The sequence below is a fragment of the Pseudorca crassidens genome, chromosome 1 (genome assembly GCF_039906515.1).
Source record: "Pseudorca crassidens isolate mPseCra1 chromosome 1, mPseCra1.hap1, whole genome shotgun sequence".
NCBI classification, from domain to species: domain Eukaryota; kingdom Metazoa; phylum Chordata; class Mammalia; order Artiodactyla; family Delphinidae; genus Pseudorca; species Pseudorca crassidens.
This window is the reverse complement of record NC_090296.1, coordinates 121,587,886-121,613,555: the sequence shown is the minus strand read 5'-3', so window position 1 is coordinate 121,613,555 and position 25,670 is coordinate 121,587,886. Positions and strand designations below refer to the sequence as shown.

General features: G+C 48.4%; 1 protein-coding gene across 1 annotated transcript; it reads left to right on the top strand.

Moving 5' to 3' along the window:
* Nucleotides 1–10,219: 10,219 nt before the first annotated feature.
* CYP11A1 (cytochrome P450 family 11 subfamily A member 1) lies at nucleotides 10,220–23,295 on the top strand. Its single transcript, XM_067754591.1, has 9 exons — nucleotides 10,220–10,488; nucleotides 13,993–14,148; nucleotides 15,828–16,027; nucleotides 17,038–17,241; nucleotides 18,158–18,315; nucleotides 21,560–21,726; nucleotides 22,004–22,082; nucleotides 22,593–22,790; nucleotides 23,164–23,295. Exons 1-9 carry the CDS (start codon nucleotides 10,220–10,222, stop codon nucleotides 23,293–23,295), a joined length of 1,563 nt encoding a protein of 520 aa, XP_067610692.1.
* The last annotated feature ends 2,375 nt before the right edge of the window (nucleotides 23,296–25,670 follow it).

The following is a 25,670-nucleotide window of genomic DNA, read 5'->3' as shown; positions in this document are numbered from 1 at the left end:
GACTAACAGTAACCTTCTACTGAGATGTGTGTTTGACTGCATGTACCCCTTCTCCAAAATCACGTATATACGGACCTCCCCTCTTACCTCTTTGGATCAGTTCCTCAGAGCTATCTGAGCGGCTGTCTCCTGGGCTATATTCCTCAGTAAGTCCCCCAATAAAACTGAAACTCACAGTTCCCACATTGTGCATTTTTTTTCAGTCCACATATGGTTTATGTTTATCTCAGGGTGATGGAATGACAGGTGTTACAGTGGCAGTCCCCATACCAAACCTATTTGTTTCCATCAAACACCACTTTGTTATGAGACTTCCTCTCTTTGGTTCCCAGAATGTCCCCATAATGAGTCTATAGGGCATAAATTAAAAGTAGGATGGTACATGATGGTCCATCTTAGCTGTATTAATTTAGTTGCAAACGATGTTTGTCATGTAGAAATGTGGTGGACTTTTAGCAATATAATAGTTGTTTACTATTGATTCATTGAGCATTCTTAGTTGTCAAGAACAGACTTCACTCTAGCTAATATTTCTCAGGGAAGGAATTTATCAAGGGATACTATATAGTTCACAAAATCTCCGGGAAGGAAGATAATCAGGCTTGGATGCCATGGTGTCAGGAACGTCAGTTGAATCACATCCAGGGATGACTTGGTGGCCACCCACTGACCCCACAGGGCTCACATGCTGCAGCTGGCCCAGGCTGGAGGTCTCTGCCACCATGGGTGCCAGATACCTTCCACATGGTGCTGCCTCTCCATGTCACTACCTTCTCAACTAAAATTTCACAAGGGAGCATTTGACTGGTGGAGCCCAAGTCATCGGCTTGCCTGTGTACCAGGTATAAGGGATGCTGGGAAAGTGAGCTTCTGGCTTCTGCCTCCAGCGGTGGTGTGGAGTTGTCAGATGGAGAATCTCCAGAAAGAGCAATGTATGGGCATTTGTCCCTGGGCAGCCCAGCACTGGATGTCCAGCAGTTTTTGATAAAAACCAGTTTTTTTTTTTTTTTGTGGTACGCGGGCCTCTCACTGTGGTGGCCTCTCCCGTTGTGGAGCACAGGCTCCGGACGCGCAGGTTCAGCGGCCATGGCTCACGGGCCCAGCCGCTCCGTGGCATGTGGGATCTTCCCAGACCGGGGCATGAACCCGTGTCCCCTGCATTGGCAGGCGGACTCTCAACCACTGCGCCACCAGGGAAGCCCTAAAAGCCAGTTTTTGTTTCATTGGCCCCATAAACAGTGAGTCTGATGTCTGCCTTCTGGGCCAGCAGGACAGAGGTTCAGATGTGGCAATGCTGTCATCCTTGCGGGAACCCACTGAGCGAATTGCTGCCCCCTCCCTGCCAGAGGGCAGTGCTGTGCAGAGCTTCTCAGGGCGGGGGCTTCCAGTACCCTCCCTGGTCCTCTGGGCTCTGCCCCCAGTGACTATTCGCTCACCCACAGCCAGGGACTTCCTTCCTTCCACTGTACCTAAGGATCGAAGATTTGCACTAAAGCTTGATTTGGGTTTAATTCCTAATTAGAGAAGCAGTGTCCTCTTTGTAAAGGCCCATCATGTTTTTTGTTTTGTTTTTCAATTTATCTATTTTATTTATTTATTTTTGGCTGTGTTGGGTCTTCACTGCTGCTGGCGGGCTTTCTCTAGTCGAGGCGAGCAGGGGCTACTCTTCGTTGCGGTGCACGGGCTTCTCATTGTGGTGGCTTCTCTTGCTGTGGAGCACAGGCTCCAGGCGCACGGGCTTCAGTAGTTGTGGTGCACAGGCTTGGTTTCTCCAGGGCATGTGGGATCTTCCCAGACCAGGGCTCGAACCTGTGTCCCATGCATTGGCAGGTGGATTCTTAACCACTGCACAACCAGGGAAGCCCTAGGCCCATTGTTTTTTTATAGGAAAAAGAATCTATTAGAAAAAGATGAATGTTTTTCTTTACATTTTAATTGTATATATTCCATAGGATGCAAATGTCACAAGTTTATGGCTCAGGTGAATTTTTACATATGTAAACACACAGATCAAGACAGAGAAATTTCCAGCAGCCCAGAAAGTTCTCCCATCCCCTCTCCTAGTTACTACCCCATGAGAGAACCACTTCTAACACCATAAATTCATTTTGCCAGTTCTTGAACTTTGTCAAAATGGAATCCAACAGTATGTACTCTTTTGTGTCAGGCTTCTTTCGCTCAACATGAAAGACTCAGGAGGTTTTAATTTTTCATGTTTGTCCTTTTCCTTAGTGTTCTACAGTGAGCAAATATGACTGTAATTCAGTTTTATTTTTAGATAGTAATATCTTTAAAAATAATAATAGCAATACCTGTTAATTACAACATTTTCAGAAAATATAGGGGTTTTTTTTAATGAGCAGAAACAGTAGAACTTTAAAAATCATGAAACTATACAAAAACAGTTTATAATCATATACCTATAAATAATGGAGCTGCAACTAAGATGTATGTTGCCCCAAAGCTGCAAGGTGGCTCCGGCCTCTTCTTGGACCCCTCATTATTATCTCTAACCCCAGGCTGTCTGCACATGCTCATGGATGTCTGCCAGCAGCTAGTGTTACCGAACCAGATTTGGGTCTGTTTGTCTGATGTGCAGCAAAGCCAATCTGCTGACACCAGGTTGTGGCGAAGGAGAGTACAGTGTTTATTGCAGGGCGCCAAGCAAGGGAGTAGGAGACAAGCCTCAGATCCACTCCCACTCGGTCTTTGAGTTAAAGGTTTTTTAAAGGGGAAGAACAAAGAAGTTGGGGTTAATTACGGTCTTGTGACATTTCTGTGACATTTCTTAATCATAGGAGTCAGGATGTCTCTGGTTTACAATCTCTGGCCAAGTGGTTCATGGCTTGAGGGTCTGTTAGCTCATCTTGTCCTGGAGAAACAACCTGAGTTTGTACATTGTTGATGATGGCTACAGCAGCAATTTTAGTACGTTAACGATGTTATTGACAACAACAATTTTAGTCATCTGACTCTGGTAGCACAGTTAGAACAGGATTGAAGTCAGAGGGGATGAGAAAGGGAATAAAGTTTTGGACAGAGAGATTAATCATAAACTCGGTAAGGGAACTCAGTTTTAGGGGGACTCAGTTTCAATGCGTCCCAGAGCAGGGGTTAGCAGGAGGCCCCAGCACAGGACTGGCACAAATCTATACCATTTCAAGGGCCCACTGGGGCTGGCACTGAGGACAGAGACAGAGGGGTCTCCTTGTGCTTTGGGGAGCCTCTCTGACTGCAGGAAATCCAGACCAAGCCTCGGTACTATCAACTGAAAAAATTGCACAACGTCAGAGCAGCGGGTTTCAGTTTTATTAGGGGACTTACTGAGGTCTGTCAGGAGGAAAACATTTTCCTCTACCTTTCTAGTTTCTTCTGGCTGGTCTAGGAATGAAATTGACACGAGACAGATTAACAGGAGAAAATAAAACAAAATTTAGTAACATGAACACAGGAGAAAGACTCAGAAGACCTGAGTAACTCGCCAAAAAGGCTGCAACCTTCACCATAAACACCATCTTCAGCTGGAGACAAAAGAGGACACTGGAGGTAAGGGTTTGGGACTTTGAAGGGACGTGGAGATGGGAAAGCAAATGTTTGGTAAATAAATGTTTGCTGGCCATGCAGAGACTATGGGATGCAGAGTGTTCTCTGGTCTCTAAGAATTTCCCTCACCACACTTAGCCCATATTCTTTGCCGATGTCTCTGGTGATTCCTGAAACAGGCCTTCTATCTAACTTCTTTAGGCAGTTGGGGAGAAGGTCAAAAGTTTCTTCCTGAGTCTTTTGATTGTTCTCATCTTGAAATAATCTGCATTCCAAAGAGACATTTTGGGTTGGCAAGTTTTGCTTCCCTACAGTCCTGCCTTTGAAACTTTTTAAGAATTTTCACCGTCCAGAAGCTGAGTTGGTCAATTGTTCCACTTCCTTAAACCACTCTCTTAGCCCTGACAGCAGGTCAGTAAAATTCATTTTAGGAAATGGTGATACAGGGGGATTCTCAAAGTTAGGCCTATGAGGTACAAGCAATCGGGTATTTAATAAGAGGCATTAAGGATTGGAGCAAATTACAAACCCAGTGTCTGAGTCCTGAGAGCTGTCAGTCAAGAAGACTTCCAGACGTCAGAGTCGAAGCACCTTTTGAAGTTTGAAATGTCTCTGATGATGTTGTCAGGTATTTAGGTAAGCTTCCTGAGTGGCCCAGACAACAGAAATTAAAATTGCCTAAACATGAGCTCTTGTGATTTCTCTGAAATTTCTATCAAGTCATCTAGATTTAGTTTGCAGGGCTTCAGAAAAGTGCAGTTTTAGTTCTCAATGATTCCAAGTCAAAGTAGGAGAAAAATTGGAAAAGTTTGGAGCTTTGTAGTCAAATCTTTGAGGAAACTATAAGAATTCAGGATACAGTCCATTTTATAGAAAAACAAAACCTCAAAGATGATACACAGAACTAGAATCTAATATCCACAACCGTTGTGTTACAGTTTCTGCTGAAACGCTCTTTTTTCCTCTCTTAAATCACCCATCATCCCAAGATATTTTTCTTGCTGACAAATTTTGTAACAGAGATAACATAAACTTATTTGACTTTTGGTAAACTTGGGTAGAATAAAAGTTTTGAGTTTTAAGTTTAATGCTGATAACATTAAGACATGCCTATTTAAATTAAACCAATAATTAAAAATTTGCTTTTATTTACTAAAGAGTAGTCCTACATCACATGAACTTGAAAAACATTTGGGTTCATTTCTATTACACTTTTGAAATTTAGAAATATTTCATTTATAAGTGCTTAATTTTAAGCCAATTAAATAAAGCTCTTTCACAAATTAATATTGGCAATACTATCAAGAGGTAGAAAAATACCACACCAATAATATACACATTGAGACCTATAGACAGACACAACCAGAGACCTCATAGCTTTCATTTAAAAATTTTAGCCATGAATCAGGCATGAACTAGAATCAGGCTGTGAACAAGATTTTGGGTAAGGGAAACTTTCCAGCAGTTTGTAGTTTTTAAAAGGTCACTTTTCCTCTTTTTTCCTTTGGTTTCAAGTTCTACCTGATCAAATTAACTAGGCTCAGTCTCAGGCTATTGCATGCTGTATTTATATTTCTGATTTTGTAAGTTTTGCAAGACAAAGTTGCTTTCAATTTCCTGAAGAACTGGGCTGCTGTCTAAATGATATCAAAAGATTGATTTGCCCAACTACATTTTCTTTAATTTGCTTCTTTGTATCAGAGAGATTTCCAACTAAACTAGAAATCAAAGGATTTTTATGTTCTACAACGTCAGGGTTCAGTGTATCATGCCTTCAAAGGTTTGCATGAGGCATTCAACAAAGACCCTGTTTCCAAGCGCACAAGTCAACCCCAGACCAGTTCACCCTAGAGGCAAAAATCTTTCACTATTGCTCATGTTAGCACCTGAATATTAGTCCCCAGGTTTTACCTCACACTGTGTGGGTTCAGGCAACTCTGCCGATTTCTATAGCATGTTCAGTTAACATTGCCTGAAGGTTGGATTTCTATGCCCTGTCTTAAAATACCAGGTGGGGGAAGCGTTCCCCAGTGAGACACAATGTCTATCCTCACAGTACCATCAGGCAAAAGAGATGCAACCATATTACAAAAAGCCCATGCAGATACACCAATTTCCTTATAAACTTTCATCCCGATTCTGTTAACTCTTATACCTTTAACCATAGCCTCCATTAGGACCCCATCAGCAAGTCTTTATCTTACCCCTGCTACCAAATCGAATTTGGGTCCACTTACCCGACTCCACGGCAAAGCCAATTTACTGACATTGGGTTGTGGTGAAAGAAAGTACAGCGTTTATTGCAGGACACTAAGCAATGAGAATGGACAGCTTATGCTCAAAACACCTGAACCCCCCTGTGGCTTTCAGGGAAGGGTATTTTTTTTTTTTTTTTTGGCTGCATCGGGTCTTAGTTGTGGCACATGGGATCTTCACTGCAGCGCACAGACTCTCTAATAGCGGCGCGTGAGCTCCAGAGCACGTGGGCTCTGTAGTTGTGGTGCAGGGGCTCCAGAGTGGAGGCTCTGTTCTGTAGTTTGCGGAGTGTGGGCTCAGTAGTTGTGGCACTCGGGCTTAGTTGCCCCGCGGTATGTGGGATCTTAGTTCCCCGACCAGGGGTCGCCACGTCCCCTGCATTGGAAGGCGGATTCTTAACCACCGGACCACCAGGGAAGGGTTTTTAAAGGCAACTTTAGGGGTGATGGTTGCAGCTTGTGGACTTTCTTCTGATTGGCTGGTGGTGAGGTAGCAGGGTGATATTTCAGGAATCTTTATCACCAATCTTCTGGTTCCAACCAGTCTGGGCTCCACCATCCTTTACCAGGTGTGGGGTGGTCTTAATTTCTGCAGAACAACTCTAAGATATGCACCAGATTGTTATCTATAGCCCTTGAGGAGGAACTGGGACTCTGTTTTATCACTGAACTGTTGTTTAAGCTACCGTTACTTTTCTTGATTGACGACTGCTTTTCCTTTGTTTCTGCATTCCCTCACTTCTCTTATTAACTTCTTCTGCCTGCTCTTGGAAACTTGGGGAAGGTCTAGGAGACTAAAGTTTTTTCTACAAAAAAGGAGTGGGGGACACAGTGGGGTCTTGTCATGGGGAAGGCCCTACAGGGTCCTGCTCAGTTTTAATCTCCCTTTTTCTTTGATACACCTCAATCCTAAGGGAAACAGGAATGGGACAAGAAAGGGAATAAAGTTTTGGATAGAGAGGTTAATCATAAACTTGGCAGGGGAACTCGGTTTTAGGGGGACTCGGTTTCACAAGGAGTCCCAGGAACTCTTTCCTTGTATCCCCTGGCTGTTTTATCCACTCCTGTTTAAAAGGTTTTGGGTCCCCACTGAGGTGGGGAGCAAAGGGTCCCAGGGCCTTCTGTGGCTCTTTAACTTGATTAATTGGTCTAACTGTTGCCCTAAGCGATTGCTGGTCAGGTTTTTCAGTGTATTTTTTTTTCTTCCAGCCTCTAAAATTTTTCTAAAGTAGGGGTAAATAGAGTAGACATGTTTGGGGCCCTTTAATGTTTGAGGGGATCAATGGGGGTCCCTTTGGCCCATCCAATGTTAGGTAAGGCTGTATGAAAATCTTTGTTTTAATCCCATCAATGTCTGTTTTATTTATCCCATTTCTTAATAACCATCTAAAGATTTCCATTCTGCTGGAAGAGTCCAGTGACTCTTCCCTTCCTGATTTCTCTTTATTCCACTACTTTCTTTTTTTAAAATAAATTTATTTATTTATTTGTTTTTATTTTTGGCTGTGTTCCGTCTTCGTTTCTGTGCGCGGGCTTTCTCTAGTTGCAGCGAGCAGGGGCTACTCTACGTTGCGGTGCACGGGCTTCTCATTGTTGTGGCTTCTCTTGTTGCAGAGCATGGGCTCTAGGCACACGGGCTTCAGTAGTTGTGGCACGTGGGCTCAGTAGTTGTGGCTCACGTGTTCTAGAGCGCAGGCTCAGTAGTTGTGGCCCATGGACTTAGTTGCTCCGCAGCATATATGTGGGATCTTCCCGGACCAGGGATCGAACCCGTGTCCCCTGCGTTGGCAGGTGGATTCTTAATCACTGTGCCACCAGGGAATCTCTCCACTATTTTCAATATTTGTTTTATTTACCTTATTTTTAAATAACCCTTTAAAAATTTCCACCTTGTTCCCTATGAGGGGAAGCTGGGATACCAAACTCTTTAAGGCTTCCCAAACTGTTTTGTTTTGTTTTTTTTTTCTCATTAGGGAGTTCTTAAAATTAGTTGTTATATTTCTTGTATCCACCCTTTAGTTTATTCTTTTCATAGGTACCAATAAAATAGCTATTTATGATGAGAGCTCTCTAAAATATTTTATCAATTTAGACGTTTTTCCAATTTAAAGGATCCATCGTCTGGCCGTTGCCAAGTAGGGTCCTAATAGTGACTCAAACCAATAAGGTGTAAGAGGCATCCCTACAAGATAGTGTAAAGGATGTAGCCCTCACAAGATCCAGAAAGTTTAGTCTCAAAAATAGTCTAAGAGGGCTTCCCTGGTGGTGCAGTGGTTGAGAGCCCGCCTGCCGATGCAGGGGACACGGGTTCGTGCCCCAGTCCCGGAAGATCCCACATGCCGCGGAGCGGCTGGGCCCGTGAGCCATGGCCGCTGAGCCTGCGCGTCCGGAGCCTGTGCTCCGCAACGGGAGAGGCCACAACAGTGAGGGACCCGCGTACCGCAAAAAAAAATAGTCTAAGAAATTAAAGACCTTTGTCACATCACTAATAAAGCAATGAGGGTTGAGATGACAAAGGCCCCCATATGGACTGGGACCCTATATGATAAACTCCCCTGAGAGCTGGCATGGCTGGACAAAGACTGCTAGGAATCCCAGTCTCTTCAACAGGCTGCCAAATGCACACTGGCGTGTGCACCTTCCAGGTGGCAGAGACCAGAGAGACTATTCTCACTGGTTTACAAGCCAAGCTCTCAAGACATAGAACAAGATGAAGGGAAAACCTAATCATTTGAATGGTTTTCCTCCTTATGAGAAAGGACATCAGAAACAGAGACAAAGGAAAACAGTGACCATTTCTGGGAGCAGAAGAATCAACAAAGCAAGGGTACCCTGCCAAATTTCAAACCAAGAGTTACCCAATCCAAGGAGCTGCCCACAGATACTTTCTCCAGCTAATCTATTTTAGAAAAGAGAAAAACTCACGAGTCTCATTTCCAACAGACCCTGAAGGCAGAGATCCGGGAGACTGACATAGTAAGAATTCTTACATTCTGGGGCCTTTTGTCAGTTATCCCAGGGTCTCTTAACTGTAGCAGCTTTGGAGTGAGTAGTGTCCAGCCAGTAAAGTTGCATCCCACCCTCATTGCCACCTGTTGGGGAGGAAGACGTTTTCCTCTACCCTTCTAGTTTCTTCTGGCTGGTCTAAGAATGAAATTGACATGAGACTGATGTCTCATCAGAAGAAAATAAAACAAAATTTAGTAACACATCTAGGGACTTCCCTGGTGGTTCAGTGGTTAGGACTTCGCCTTCCAGTGCAGGGGGTGCAGGTTCGATCCCTGGTTGGGGAGCTAAGATCCCACATGCCTTGTGGCCAAAAAAACCAAAACATAAAACGGAAGCAATATTGTAACAAATTCAATAAAGACTTTAAAATTGGTCCATATCCGAAATAAATAAATAAATCTTTAAAAAAAGAAAACACACATACATGGGAGAGACTCAGAAAAACTAACTCGCCAAAATAGCTGAAAATGTCACCTAAAGCACCGTCTTCAGCTGGAGACAAAAGAGGATGCCAGAGGTAGGGGTTTAGGACTTTGAAGGGACGTGGAGATGGGAAAGCAAATGTTTGGTAAATAAATGTTTGCTGGCCATGCAGAGATTATGGGATGCAGAGTGGTCTCTGGTCTCTAAGAATTTCCCTCACCACACTTAGTCCACATTCTTTGCCGATGTCTTTGGTGATTCCTGAAACAGGCCTTCTATCTAACTTCTTCTTCAGGCGGTTAAAGGGAAGGTCAGTCTCTTCCCAAGTCTTTTGGGCCTTGATTGTTCTCATCTTGAAATAATCTGCATCCCAAAGAGACATTTTGGGGTGGCAAGTGTTGCTACCCTACAGGACTATCGCCTAGGAGACAGCCTTTCAGATAGCTCTGAGGGTCTGCTCCAGAAAGGTAAGGGAGAAGCCACGATTTATATGAACTTTTTGCTGGAAAAAAACCATGTAGCCTAACATGAAAAGATTACTGCTAATCACAATCAACAGACATCTCAAGTTAATGCTTTTAGTGCTTTTCTAGGTAGGGGAAGGTGCAAGAGTCCAGGGGCATGGAAAGTTTTCCTTAGATATACATCTTAACGTCTCTAGGGGCCAGTATAATCCAAATGCTTCCTGTTTTTCTTCATCCTGAAGTCTCCCTCAGGGTGCACGGAGGGATTCCCCTCAGGTGGGTGACCGCAGTGGCTTATGGCTTGATCTTTGTAGAACTGGAATGGTGGACAACATTCTTTCTTTACAGTTCTCGAGTCTGGGAGGGGCTATGTGGGCTGGAGCCAGCGGGAGGAGGAGGGAGGCTGACCGCTTTGTCAGCTTCTCGCTTAACCTTGAGCTGGTGGTTATAAGCTGGGCCCCAGGGGCCCAGGGCCAGAGTCACCTCGTCAGGCCCTGCTGCAGTAGGAGCAGTTGTAGGGGCAGCATGCTGGCCAGGGGGCTTCCCCTCCACTCAGTCCTGGTCAGAGGCTGCCAGCCCCTCCTGAGCACCCCGCGGGAGGGCCTGGGGCATCCCAGGGTGGGCACTGGAGAGGGAGCCGGCATCTCCACTAAAACCCCTCGCCCCTTCAACGAGATCCCCACCCCTGGTGACAATGGCTGGCTTAACCTATACCGTTTCTGGAGGGAGAAGGGCTCACAGAAAATCCACTATCACCACGTCCAGAACTTCCAGAAGTATGGCCCCATTTACAGGTAAGCCTGGCAGAGGTTGGGGGCTGGTGGGATAGGGCAGCCCTGCTGGGCTCCCCTCTCCTCGCATGGTCTGCCCTCCCCTTCCAGGCTCTTGTTCACCTCTGGCTTTATTTCTTCCTGCCTGGGGGTGGCAGGAGAAGGGATAAGGCTTCCCAGACAGTGGGTTCACTTCCCAGCCCTGAGGCCTCAACAGTCCCCAGGTCCTATACCCTTTGAAACTTTAGGGAGGTGGGAATGCTAAGAGAACAAGCCCTGACAAATGCCTCCCTACATCCATTATCCGCAGCACACCTTGCAAGGTAAGTTTATCATCCCTATTATCAGAAGACAATGAAGTTCAGAGAGGTTAGGATTCTTGCCCTGGTCCCTCAGCTAGAACCCGGTCCTGCTGGGGCGCTGGCCTTGGCCCTTGGCCCTGTGCAGCTCTGGAGCAGCTGATTTTGTCCCTTCCACTAGGCCTGGCTGGAGCCCCTCTTCCCCAAGCATCTGCCTAGCTTCCTGCCAGGAGGAAGGGCCTTCGGTCTTTTGATCACTGTGTACCCCACCTTCTTGCCCTGGGATGGAGGTGGGGTCTGGGGGCTGCCCTTGGTGGGAGGCCTCACTTGTTCTGGTCTAGCAGTTTCTAAGGTGGGTGGGCTTCAAGACACACCTGAGTGCTTTTCTGAGAGCATAGGTGAGGGGGATGGGAGGGCAGGGAGGGGACACCAGGAGGGACAATACTTTACTTTTACTTTAAGTGAAAGGGTTGAGATGAGGGAAGGGCATGTAGGACATGTTAGCTGGTTGGATAGGTGGGCTGGGGGAGGAGGCTAGTTTGTGTAGGGGACCAGCTGCTCCCTAGTCAGGGTCACTTCCTCCCTCTCCCACAATGCCTTTTGAAGTCTTAAGTGACTTTTTTATAGCTGGCTGGAGGCAGGGCGCTGCCTGCCCCCCCACCCCGCCAGACTGAATGTCAGGCTTGGGAGAAGTCTGCTCCTGAGTCTCTCTTCCTTGTCTGTCTGTCTGTCTCTTTCTCTCTTCCAGGCCTCTATCCCCAACCTCACTTCATGGAGCTCTCTCGTTATCCCCTTCTTCCACCCCGCCTCATCCTTCCTGCCCCTAGTCCCCGTAGGAGCTCTTTATTTTATAAAACCCCTTTCTACTTTCTGAGTCACTTTCATCTGAGCCTTGGCACATGTCCTTAAAGTTGGTGCTATTATCCCCACTTTACAGATGGGGAAACTGAGGCCCAGAGAGGAGAAGGGTCTTACCAATGTCACACGGCTCATCAGGGCAAACCCAAGGCTGGAATCTTGATTGTCTAACTTACAGTTCAGTGTGTCACTATTCTAGCTATAGCCTTGAAATAACAAACTTCTAAATGAACGTGAGGAATTTAAAATACAAGTTTTGTGGATTTTTCCTTAATACAAGGCTGTCCCTGTTCTTTATCAAACAATTTAGAAAAATTGAAATCAGATACAATCTCAGTTTTGATAATATTTATATTCCATTCAGAATGTGAATATATTTATACGCTGTTTGGCGTTGTCCTATAGCAATGTATGGAGGACTTCTTTTCTCTTTTCTCTTTTCTCACTTTAAGATAATTTGAAAAGGCAGCATAGTAACCCATAGCATGGATAAGGTATATTTTTTTAGCCAGTTCTTTAAAGTGGACATTTAGTCCACTCTAGGTTTTTTTTTTTTTGCTATTACACATCCTTTTCCATTTTTTTGCTATGAACATTCTCATCCATCAGGCATCATTGTCTGATGTCAGATAGCTGCCTTGGGCTAGATTCCCAGAGGTGGAATTGATAATAACAATAGCAGTTCAAGGACTTTGCTTAGCTTTTTTTTTTTTAATGGGGTCAGTGGTTTGAGGCCGTGTGGCAGCTGGGAAAACACTGAGAGGATTTTCTAGGAGGCTGTGGATTGACATATGTACACTAATATGTATAAAATAGATAACTAATAAGAACCTGTTGTATAAAAAATAAAATTAAAATTCAAAAAAAAAAAAAAAAGGAGGCCATGGCTCGCCAAGGAGACTTGCGGAAGGTAGGCCCAGGCTCTATGGGTCACTGGTTAAAGCAGTGCTCTTTCCATCTCCCTATCCTTCCCTTCCCCCTTCCCCCTCCCTCTCCTTTCTCCAGGAAGAGGGAGGAAGAGAGGGGAGGGAGGGGGGAGAGAGAGAGAATGAGAATTTGGCTTATACCTGTATGTTCCATGATATTTTACCTTAAAGTGTGTCTTTTTTCTTTTTCTTTAGAAATAAGTATCTTTTATTTTGCTATTTTACTCTAAGAACATAATTTATAAATATATTTAATTCCTTTTTTTCTTAACATTTTTATTGGAGTATAATTGCTTTACAATGGTGTGTTAGTTTCTGCTTTATAACAAAGTGAATCAGTTATACATATACATATATTCCTATATCTCTTCCCTCTTGCGTCTCCCTCCCTCCCACCCTCCCTATCCCACCCCTCTAGGTGGTCACAAAGCACCGAGCTGATCTCCCTGTGCTATGCGGCTGCTTCCCACTAGCTATCTATTTTACGTTTGGTAGTGTATACATGTCCATATATATACTACCACTCTCTAACTTTGTCCCAGCTTACCCTTCCCCCTCCCCATGTCCTCAAGTGCGGTCTCTAGTAGGTCTGCGTCTTTATTCCCATCTTGCCCCTAGGTTCTTCATGACCTTTTTTTTTTTTTTTAAAGGGTATCTTGAATTAACTTTCTTATGCAAAAGGCAGATGCAAGTGAGAAGTAGAATTTTCTGTTGTTTCACAATAGCTGTGCTTTAATACTCTCTGCAAAGTGCTCTGAGGTATATTTATACACTGGGTCTGACGTTTTACTGTAGTTTTATTTTAATAGCGACAAGGTACTTTGTTGGACATCTGATTCCAGGGGGCAGGGCAGCCACTCCCAGAACTTCAATCCTAGAGCCTAGAAGGGGTTGCCTGGCCCGGTGCCTGGCTTGCCTGACAAGCTGAATGGAATCACTTCAGTACAGGGTCACCCCAAGCTGCCACGAAGGCGCCATGTTTCTGAGCTCTGCCTGGGTGAGAGGGTGGAGGGTGCTGAGAGTGTGGACACAAAGGAAGAATGAACATGGAGAACTTGATGGTCCATAGAAGGCCCTGGGTAAGTCTTGGGGATGTGCTGAGGTAGGCAGGAGCCACTGTGATGATAAGAGAAGCACAAAGCTGTCACTTATAGAATGTCTCACGGGAATCACAGCCCTAGACTTCATATCATCTTATCCTTCAGCAATCCTGTAAGACAGGTACTGCATTTACCTCCACTGAGGAAACTGAGGCTCAGAGAGGGTAAGGGACTTAGGTCACACAGCGAGGAGGCTTGGAACGGAATCCACTCCCAGGCCTGTCTGCTCTGCGCTGTCAGCCTCAAGGTGGTTACAGACGAGCCGAGAACTGTGTCCTGATTGCCCAGGGTGTGCGTGGTTCTCCTCAAACCTCACATCACAGCACCCCTTCTCTGCCCCTCCAGAGAGAAGCTCGGCAATTTGGAGTCAGTTTATATCATCGACCCTGAAGATGTGGCCCTTCTCTTTAAGTTCGAGGGACCCAACCCAGAACGATACAACATCCCACCCTGGGTTGCCTATCACCAGTATTACGAGAAACCCATCGGGGTCCTGTTGAAGTGAGTCTTGGGCCATCTCCCAGGGGCTGGAGGGAGATGATGGGCAGCTGTGGCGAGGGCAGAGGATGGGGGTGAGGGGCTGGGGCCATGCGTGCCCTGCCTTTTCTTTCTAGCTGGGGCCTCTAGACAAATCCCTGTCATCTTCCTGCCTCCATAAAACAGATGATGGGGATGGTGAACTGCCCTGCCAACCCTCCGCGACATGGTCAGGCAGAAGATCTTACTGAGTAATTAAAGACCTTGAAAAGTCCTCATTTACTGGTTCATTCATTAAGTCCCATTTTATTGAGTGTCTACTATGTACCAGTCCTTGTGCTGGGTTCTGAGTCACAAGTAGGGCAGGGCCCTGCCACCGTGAGTCCCTTATAGCCTAAAGGAACAGTGAGAAACATGAACAAATCAGTGTATTTAAATGTAATAGGTACCGTTTTCCGCCAAATTGCTCATCAAAAATTTAAAATGTGGCCATAGCAAGTGTTGGTGAGGATATAGAGCAACTAGAATGCTCATAGTTTGCTAGTGGGGCTGAAAACTGATGGCATCACTTTGGAAAATGGTTGGACATTACTTCCTGCTGTTGAATGTTCACATGCTTACAATGCAGCCGTTCTGCTCTCAAGCATATACTCCAAAGAATATCCTGCCCCCCCGAGGCGGACAGGTACTAGAATGTTTGCAACAGGGTTGTTCATAATAGTGAGAACCTGGAAACCACTTAAATGCCCAACAGGAGCATGAATGAATGACAGTGGCGTACCCCAGTCAAAAAGAACAGACTCAGTGACTCACCACAGTACAGATGATACCTAGAAATATGAAATTGAGGGAACAAAGCAAATCACGACAGCTTTTAGAAGAAGTTGAAAACAAGTATACATATTTAAAAAGTATGTTTGTTTTAGAAATACATGTCGGTCAGATAAAACTATATACAAAAGCAAACAAGGGATCCAGGTTGATGGTCCCCTTAGCCGGGGAGGCAGGATGTGGGAGGACCAGGTGGGCATCTGTAGGTTATTGTCAAGTTCCTAGTTTTTCTGCTGGGTGGTGAGTTCATAATAACATGCTTGTAAATAAACAAAGCCCCAAAATGACAAAGAGGGCTTTGCATGGATTTATTTTCAAGAATGGGCCATAAGCTGAGAATAAGAATGGGCATTAACCCTATTCTGGGCACCTGAGATTCCCCACCAATGTGATTAATGGGACGTGTTGGGGGTGCAGAGGTTGGTCAATTGTGTCTGTGCAGGGGTCAGAAAAGGTGATGTAGAGGGGCCCTTGAATGGTAGGAGGTGAGATTGGCCAGGAGCAAGGGGAAGTGGTGAGGAGGGCAGGCCTGTAGCAGAGGCAAAGACTAGAGGGTTGGAAAGTTGCTTAAAGGCTCTAAGAATATGATTTCTTTGGCTTGAAGCAGCAGCAGCAGAGAGAGTAGAGCAGGGTTGGGGTTTTGTTCTCCTTCAGCCTCTTTTTTTCTTGTCACACACCTCCCCACTTCTCTCCCCGCTGCCCCGCCCAGGCCAGGCAGAAGCTGGGAGGAGGTGAGGGCAGAGGAGGACGCGGATGGAGTGCTGGACTCTGAGCTGTGGCTCAGCCTCCTGGGAGAGCCAAGTCAGCCCCCTCTGTGTTTGCCAGGCCTGGGGTTTGTGACCGTGAGGGCCCGAGGGCCCATGTTTTCTCAGGAAGGCAGGAGCTTGGAAGAAAGACCGGTTGGTCCTGAACACGGAGGTGATGGCTCCAGAGGCCATAAAGAACTTCATTCCCTTGCTGAACCCAGTGTCTCAGGACTTCGTCGGCGTCCTGCACAGGCGCATCAAGCAGCAGGGCTCTGGAAAGTTCTCAGGGGACATCAGGGAAGACCTGTTTCGCTTCGCCTTTGAGTGTAAGGGGCTTGAACCTACCTGGCCACAGTCTTGGGGGTGGGAGAACCCAGCGTCCCACCTAGAGACCCAACACAGACCCTGAAGAAGTGTCGGGATTGGCTTGAGATGAGCCGCTGAACACATTCTCTGCCATGAGCCACCCAGGGGGAGCTGCACGCTCTCATCTGATTCAAGCTATGGGGGCAAGAGTCTCTAAAATGTAGGTCCCGATTGCCACTTTCCTCCAAAAGCCAGGCTTGGCTTGGTCCTTCATTCCGCAAATCTCCTGGGACAGAGACCTTCCCTTTAGGTCTGGGAGGGAAGGGGAGGGTTGGGTGGTTAATCCGAGCAGGGTATTGGAGGATGTGTAAGAATTATCCAGATGGAATAAGGAGGTTGGACAGCGTAGGCAGAGGAAACATGCACATGCAAAGGCCCTGTGGCTTGATGGGGGCTCATGGGGGCTCAAATCTCTTCAGGAGATTTGGAGTACCCAGAGTTTGGCATGAAATCAGCGTTCAGATTGCTGACCCAGGAGGTAGGAAAACCTTGGAGTTGTTGTGTCTTCTTATGTCCAGCCAGAGTGGGCCCTGGATGGCCAATTACCAGGGACTGATGTCCCCCAGGCACCCATCTGACATGTTTCAGGAAGTATTTAGCCACTTTGGTCAATTATAGACGAGAAACCTCTCTTTCCAGGAGGAAAGCCGAGAGGCTGCTGAGGGTGCTGGGGGAAGAGGGGCTGAGCAGTTTCATCCCAGCCTGGGCTGGAGGCTGTGCTTCCCCCTCAAGTGATCCCTTTTTAGGGTCTGCCACATGACCCTCTGAAGGACCTGACTGGCCGCCAGAAAGGCAGTTTTCCTTAGCCCTGCAATTTTAGCCCTTTGGGACTCGGGCCTCAGTTTCTTTACTGAAGGAAGCTGAGGTTGGGTGCAGGGGCTCTTATGTGTTGGGAGGGATGGTTGCCTGGGAGCAGAGGCTCTCAGATGGTCGGGTTGGAAGAGATTCCTCAACCTTGCTTCCCCTGCAGCCATCACCAATGTCATGTTTGGGGAGCGCCTGGGGATGCTGGACGAAGTAGTGGATCCCGAGGCCCAGAAGTTCATCGATGCTGTCTACCAGATGTTCCACACTAGTGTCCCCATGCTCAACCTCCCTCCAGACCTGTTCCGTCTGTTCAGGACCAAGACCTGGAGAGACCATGTAGCCGCATGGGACATAATTTTCAATAAAGGTGAGGGTTGTACCCTGAGCAGCCATATGTGGGGGCCAGGAGAGCCCTGTCTATCTCAGGAGATGGGAAATCCGGGCCTCGGTTGGCAGGGATGAGATTTGGGGGAGTGGGGAGAAAGAGACAGAGGGAGAGAGAAAGTCAGCTGGAAGCTCCAGACCTCAGCCTGCCTCTTTGTCCCAAGTTATGTCAATGAGCACTGGCTTGCCATGTAGAAAACCCACCCTCTGGTGGGCAGGGATGGGCATCAGGAAGGCCCAGGAACCCCTGAATATGGTGGGCTGATTAGATTTTTCTGGAGAAAGAGGATTTAAGAGGTCCATCATATTCTTCCAAGGAGCCCGTGATTCCCAACATGGGTTAAGCACCAGTATTTCAGACACAGCTGTGCTTGGTGACAGAGTAGGACTTTGGTGAGAGAGATTGGTAAAGGGTGGAGAAGGCTGATTGGGATGTGGTGAAGATGCCAGGCCTGGAGTCAAATCCTGCCCCTGCCCCTGACACCCTTGTGACCTTGGGCAAGTCATTATCTTAGATGGACCTCTGTTTCCTTATCTGTAAAATGGGGATGATAGCACTTACCCCAAAGAGCTATGGTCAATAAATCAAAAAAACATATGGAGGATTTAGCAGAGACTGCTGCTCAGAAAGACGGCAGCTTAGAAAGTGCAGGGCTCTAGAATCCCCAAGCCCCTGTACAACCTCCCACCAGAGATCGTGCTCCTTCCCTCCCCTCTTCAGAGAGCCTCACTCCATTTTTTTTTTTTTTTTTTTTGGCCGCATGGTATGGCATGCGGGATCTTAGTTCCCCAACCAGGGATCTAACCTGTGTCCCCTGCAGTGGAGGCACAGATTCTTAACCAATGGACCACCAGGGAAGTCCTGGCCTCACTCTATTTTCTTTCTTCCTGCCCCACAGCTGAAAAATACACCGAGAACTTCTACTGGGACCTGAGACGGAAAAGAGAGTTCACCAATTACCCAGGTATCCTCTACCGGCTCCTGGGAAATGACAAGCTGCTCTCTGAGGACGTCAAGGCCAACATTACAGAGATGCTTGCAGGGGGCGTGGACACGGTGAGGACACAGTGAGGTGGCTGTAGGGGCACATCCTGTCCCTTCCTGTGCCCCTATGCCCCCTCCCACTAGCCTGCCTCATTGTCTGAAACCCTGTCCATGTGGGGTCCATCTCCCTCTCCTGACTCTACTTCCTAGATGCTAATCTCCTAGGAGGGCGGGTCAAGCTGGTCATGCATGGAGCATGCCTTGAGGCTGATCCACCATTTTGTCTTTGCCTCTGAGGAGGGAGTGACTAGGCACAGGTGGGTGACACAGCTTACTCTGAGTCAGGAAGGAAGGCAGGACCTCAGAAAAGCTGTCCCGATGTCTGAAGGCATCATCTGTGGTGTCTCCCAGAGGCCGAACAATACCTCAGAAACTTCTGTTCTTTATTTTTTTTTAAAGGTCCTGGATGGCCAAGTCCTTTTTTAAAAATAAATAATTAATTAATTTGTTTATTTATTTTTGGCTGTGTCAGGTCTTCATTGCTGCGCACAGGCTCTCTCTAGTTGCGGCGAGCGGGGGCTACTCTTTGTTGCAGTGCGTAAGCCTCTCATTGTGGTGGCTTCTCTTGTTGTGGAGCACAGGCTCTGGCGAACACGGGCTCAGTAGTTGTGGCTCACAGGCTCTAGAGCGCCGGCTCAGTAGTTGTGGCTCGTAGGCTTAGTTGCTCCGCTGCATGTGGGATCTTCCCGGACCAGAGCTCGAACCCGTGTCCCCTGCATTGGTAGGCGGATTCTTAACCACTGTGCCACCAGGGAAGCCCCAGAAACTTCTGTTCTTGAAAGTCAAAACTTCTCTGTCTTATGTGCCATCCCTTTTTCCAATACCTTAAACTTTCTCAAGCTAATGTGATGGTGAGGGTTAATTCTTTAGTGTTTCGCGGTTATTAGTTATGATTTGGGCACTGAGACTATAAAGGTGACTATAGTAGACTTCAAATCTCCCAGATGGCTCAGAGAGGAAGAGTATATTAGCTTGCTAGGACTGCCATGACAAAGTACCACAGACTGGGTGGTTTAAACCACAGAAATATATTGTCTCGCAGTTCTGGATCAAGATGTCAGCAGGGTTGTTTTCCTCTGAGGCCCCTCTGCTTGGCTTATTGATGGCCGTCTTCTTCCTACATCTTCACATGGTCTTCCTTCTCTTCTTATACAGACACCAGTCCTATTCAGTTAGGGCCCACCCACATGACCTCATTTTACCTTAATTACCTTTTTTTTTTTTTTTTTAAAGGCCCTATCTCCAAATACAGTCACATTGTGAGGTGCTGGGGGTTAGGACTTCAACATATGAATTTGGGAGAGACACAATTCAGCCCATGACAAGGAGGTAACATGGACACAGATGACTACCTCACCGTATTATAGGGCTGGGTGATGAGGCACGTGCCAGGTACTGACAACGCTGAGAAGAAGGGAGAGACTAACATGGCCTTGTAGGACAGGGAGAGTGCTCCACAGAGTAAAATCAATTTGTCTTTCCTCTTATTGCAGGAGGACAGAGGAGGAATAGCATTTCAGGACTGGGGAGAAGCATGTGTCATGCTTAGGTGAATAACTTGATTTCCTACGTATCATATTTACATTGTACTCTAATGGAGGCCTTTCCGTCCCTCGGCTACAGATGGAGGCTTTGAGCATTTTTTTTTTTTTTGAGCATATTTTAAATATAGTTCATTGTCAGTCATGTAGAAGAGATCTCCGAAAAAAGCTCACCTGCACCAAAGCAGCTATTATTCTTACGTAACATTTATTAAGCGATTACTATGTGGCAGGCGGGGGTCCTAAGCTTTTCACATGTGTTAACTCATTTAGGATTCACCAACAACCCTTTTTCAGATAAGGAAACTGGGGCACAGAGAGGTTAAGGAACTTTGTCAAGGTCACACAGCTAGTAACTTAGTTGACTACCTTATTAAACAAGTATCTCCTGAGTACCCATTCTGTGTCAAGCCTTGGAAGTACCGAGACAAATACAAGCATTTGATCTGAGCCTTGAGGAAGGAGTACACACTTGCTTCCTAGGTTGAGGAAGGGAATTGTAGGAAAAGGGAGCAGCATGAGGAAGATTTCTGGGCTTCAGGAGCTGTGCGTAGCTCAGTGTGGCTAGAGCATGAGGAGCATGTTGGAGAGAGGTGGCGGTGGGCTGGGAGCAACAGGCAAGTGTTGGAGGGGGTCCATGGGTCCGGTCAGAGCCTCTGGACTTGATCTGGGGACTCCAGGGAGCCAGGCAAGGATTTCAAGCCAGGAAGTGACTGGATGACATTTTTTCACAATTGTTTCTGCTGGGAAGAAGAAGGAGCATGTCCAAACCTCTTGGACCAAAATATGGTCCTTGGTAAGATAATATGCCAACAGCTCGTATCCTAGCCCTAGGGCAGAGGGCTGTTCCAGCCCAGGGTCCCACCGCTGAGGAATCTGAACTGTGGGGCTTGACGAGGGTCACTCATACCTTCAGTGAAAGTTAACAGTCACGACCTTGGGCTAACACTGAGATTAATCTCAGTATATACCATGTGCTAATTGCAATACTGATAGAAAACAGGTCTGGTTGTTCTGGTTTCAGCTTTTTTTTTTTTTTTTTGCGGTAGGCGGACCCCTCACTGTTGTGGCCTCTCCCGTTGAGGAGCACAGGCTCCGGACGCGCAGGCTCAGCGGCCATGGCTCACGGGCCCAGCCGCTCCGCCGCATGTGGGATCTTCCCAGACCGGGGCACGAACCCGCGTCCCCTGCATCGGCAGGCGGACTCTCAGCCACTGGGCCACCAGGGAAGCCCTGGTTTCAGCATTTTTGAGCCTCACTATATGCTGTGCTGCTGTAGGCAGATGTTAAGTTTAGGGGGAAGTTCTACTGGGGAGAGGGCTGGTCATTTAACAGGCATCTCAAGATGAATGGCAATCATTCAGGAGTACAACCGTTACAGAAGTAGGATTTGGCCTCTTAGGGCCTCTGGAGTCCTTTGGAAGAAGGCATTAGCTATGTGGATGACCCTCTACTGGCTGGGGAGATGGGTGGGCTCTGGTGACATGAGGGGGAGGGCAGGGACAAGTGCTGCCCCAAACATTCCTGCCTGGGCCACAAGAAAGGCTTCTTGGACGTTTGCCGTCTGAATTGTTTTGCTTTTTTGTGGATGGTGGTTTCTGGATACTGGGAGAAGGGTGGGGAGAGGTGTTTGGCAACGAAAATTTAGCCTGGGTCTAGGTGCCCCAGGAGTGACCTGTCCTCTTGGTTTTCTGTACCCTCTCACTCCCTGCCAGACATCCATGACATTGCAGTGGCACTTGTATGAGATGGCACGCAGCCTGAATGTGCAGGACATGCTGCGGGAGGAGGTCCTGAATGCCCGGCGCCAGGCCCAGGGAGACATAAGCAAGATGCTGCAATTGGTCCCGCTCCTCAAAGCTAGTATCAAGGAGACACTGAGGCAAGCCCACCCCCACCTATGCCTGTCCCCACCCCCCCCGCCCCACAAATCCCTGGGCAGGGGCAGGGTTGTGCCTGCGCACAGGGTTACAAGAACGCGCTGGTGGAGGAGACTGGTAGCAGGAAGTGGGAAGTCTGGGGAAGATAGCTGGGAATAGGGAGAAGGCTCCTGCCTCCAGGTCCTCCAGGGTGCTGCAGCTGGGGCTGAGATGCCACGCCAGGTGCAGGGCTTCGTCCAGGCCTTAGGGCATCAGCTTCTGAACGCTTTTCACTGGCAGACTCCACCCCATCTCCGTGACCCTACAGAGATACCTCGCAAATGACTTGGTTCTTCGAGATTACATGATTCCTGCCAAGGTAGGTGTAGCAGGAGGGCTGCAGGCTCTGTCAGTCAGACAGACAAGGCCAGGGGCAGATTGCAGTTGCGTACAGATGGGGGCGATGGGGGCTCCTGTCCTACCTTTCTTCCTGGAGCTGGCTGGTGGGGTCCTTGGTGGCAGTGGTCCAAGTCCGAATGAAGGGCAGAGGTGGTGGACACAGTGGGTGATGGTCTTTGGAATGTTGCTGGAGTGTAGGGTTAGGAGGGAGATCCCACTGGCTGCCTGGGGCTCTGGGGACCCTCTGGTACTGAGGAAAGGGGCAGGGCAATCCCTTGCGCCGTGCCTGGCCTAGTGTCTTCAGTCACGCCCATTTAATGGGCGAGGCTCAGGGAAGGAGGGGAGGCCTCGTTCAAGGTCACATAGTGGGCAGCGTCCTGTGCTGCACAGCTGGGTAGCCAGGCTAGGGACCGGGAGTGGAGATGCCGGGTAATGCTCCTGGCTGTGAGGAGGTGAGGCCTACTCAGACCTCTGCTCACTGTGTCCCTAGACATTGGTACAAGTGGCCATCTATGCCATGGGCCGAGATCCTGCCTTCTTCTCGAATCCGGACAAGTTTGACCCAACCAGGTGGCTGGGTAAAGACAGGGACCTCATTCACTTCCGGAACCTGGGCTTTGGCTGGGGTGTACGGCAGTGCGTGGGTCGGCGGATTGCTGAGCTCGAGATGACCCTCTTCCTCATCCATGTGAGTCAAGCCTGGGGACATCTGTCTCCCGTTACTTTGTCTCCCCTCCTCCACAATTCCCTGCTGTCTCCTCTCTGGGCAAATCCACTTACCACCCACTGGTGCTCCCTGGTCATATGTTCCCCACAGTGGTGATGGGATGGGGGTGGGGTGGGAAAGGTCTTGTAGAAACCAAAGTGAAAGCCTGAACCAAGGGGACAAAGCACTAGTGGCGTGTTCAGGCTCTGCGCAGGATTCAGTAGGAGCTGGCAGTAGACCCCTTGGAGCCTCTCAGATCACACTCAACAGGCACTGCTCACAGGTCAATAAGCCTGGCCTGGGGGAGACAGACCCTCCCTGCCTCTCTCCTAAGCCCACAACCCCTCTTTCTCAGATTCTGGAGAGCTTCAAGGTTGAATTGCAGCATCTCAGTGATGTGGACACCATATTCAACCTCATCCTGATGCCCGACAAACCCATCTTCCTTGTCTTCCAGCCCTTCAACCAGGACCCACCACAGGCGTGATTGGAGAGGGTGGGTACAGCCTGCCAATCAGGCTAGCAGGGGTGTGGGAGGACGGCCCAAGGGGGTGGGGCCCATGGAAGTGTCCGCATCGCCAGTGCTTGGTCCCCACCCCTGCTCCTTTCTGGCCAGCTCTGACCAGATGGAGTTGGCGCTCAGCTGAGGCACCCCTCTCTCACCCCATCTCTTCCCCTTCTTCTCCCATCCCATGAAGGCAATAAACGGCTGAACTCTGTAAAGTGTTTTCATTTCCATCTGACCCCTAAGGTATCCATCAGTCCTGTAGAGATGCTCCCTGACCCAGATCAGCAAATAGATCTAAGCGTGAATGGGGAACCCAAGGCAGCTGCACTTGACACCGTTTCTGCTGGGACCCACCCACCTACAGCAGCTCAGGAGCCAGCAGGATCAACCTCCCTTGCTGTCCCGGTTGGGTGTGAGGCAGAGTTGGTGGAGGGCTATTGCCACTGCACCAGGAGCTACTGGAGCAGCAGGCAGAGGGACATAGAACTTGGCAGAGTTCTGCTGAGAGTACAGGGCAGCCTGAGAGGTGTGGGCCAATCTTGGCTACCAGGGCAGGCCCACCTATCAGGAGGCTCGTATAGGGCTCTGATTGGCTGAGCCCTGGGTGGGAATTCCCTGCGGCGTCATGAGGACTTCCCCAAGGTCCAGCCAGAGTCTTGGGCATGTCCAGGGATGATGTGGTGAAGAGACTGTGGGTGAGGGGTTGGCGTGAGGTGACCGACCCTGGGGACGAGAGGACAGCATGCTTCCTCTACCCCACCTGACCCTTCTCTGGGCTTCCCCAGGCCTTAACTTCCTGCTCCAGTGGGACATGCCCACTTGTCCAAGCTCTGGGCATTAGGCAGGGAGACTGGGGCAGAGTCTTTGGTACATTATTTGGACTGCCTGACAATGGTCTCAATTTTGGCCACCTTAACCCCCTCTGAGCTTCATGACTCCGGGCTTGACCAGGTACCTGATCCTTCCTGGCCCTTGGCTACCCAACTCTAAGTTCTTCAGGTAGACGGGGGGCTAGTGCCGCTAGGGACAGCAGCCTAGCTGGCTTGGCCTCTTCTCCCGGGATCTGCAGGTTCTGAATCCATTCTTGGAGCCTTTCTGCTTTTCCTCATCACAGTCCTCTTCCTTCTTGTCTTTCTCTCTCCTTCCTGCTTCCTTTCCTTTCTCCAGGCTTGAATCATCTTTGCTTGGAAATGTTAGTGTTGGAAAGGGCCTTACTGTCAAGGATGTTAAGCTCTTTGGGGATAGATGGGGCAACTGAAGCCCAGAGAGCTTGCTTGAGTCACCCAAGGTCACACAGCATGCTGGTAGCTAGAAGCCAGGCTTCCTAACTCTCAGTGGAGGGCTCTTTCTTCTGGCCCTATCTGTTTTTCTGTCCCTGGACACATTTAGACACAATATTGCCAGCTCAGGTAAATGGGGTATTTCATACTAACATGTAACTGATTGCTACAGGCAGGCTTCAAGTCTTTCCCTTCCCAAGAAACAGATAAACCAAACTTGAAAAAAGGGATTTCAGATATGATAGATGTTTGGGTGCAGGTAGGAAGTTCCAGCCTCTCACACCAGCTCGCCTCTGGTGGTCTCAGTTCTTCCAGAGACCTTGACAGGCCTTGTCTCCCTGGATCCTGCTTTGGAAGGCCTCTTCTCCCCCACCCCCACCCGCCCCCTGTCTGGGGTCCACTATGGCCTCTGGCTCTCCAAAGATGGTAGCTCCTGGGACAGGCAGGAGGCTACAGGGCTACAGCAGAGGACCCAGGCCCAGAGTGGGGTCTGGAAGGAGGAAGCTAAGGCACCCCAGGCTGCCCTGCTCAATGAAAGAGGTGCATGTTCACTGACCTCAGCGTTTAATAAAGTCATTTTAGGGAGTGGGGTTGAGAGTCCTCAGTACACAGAGAGGGAGGCCTGCTCCAAGACTGAGGTCTGCCAGGACTCAGTCTGCTGGGATTTAGAGAGATTGTTGAGCTTAGTCTCTGAGCTGGGCATCAAGGGGTCCAGCTTGGAGGGTCGCCTCTGGTTCTTGGAGGGGGTGGAGGGGTTCTGTGGTGGGCAAAGCCAGACGAAGTGAGTATGCCCCTGTCCCCAGCAGGGTGACTCAATAAAATGTATCTTGCCTGGTAAGTCGTGCCTCAGAGGATCCAAAATCCAGCAGGCCATGACTTCTCAAAGATTTCCAAACCCATTTCACCACAGAGGTCACACCTGATTTCTGCCGAAGTCTCCAGGGCTCAGCGGGTGAGTTTGCAAAGGGAGCCCTGTGTTCCACACGGTTCCCCCATCCTTTTCAGGCCTTTCCAGCAGAGTACTGATGGTTCAAGAGCGGAAGCCATCAGGGGGTTTGCTTTGGGGGGCTGGGG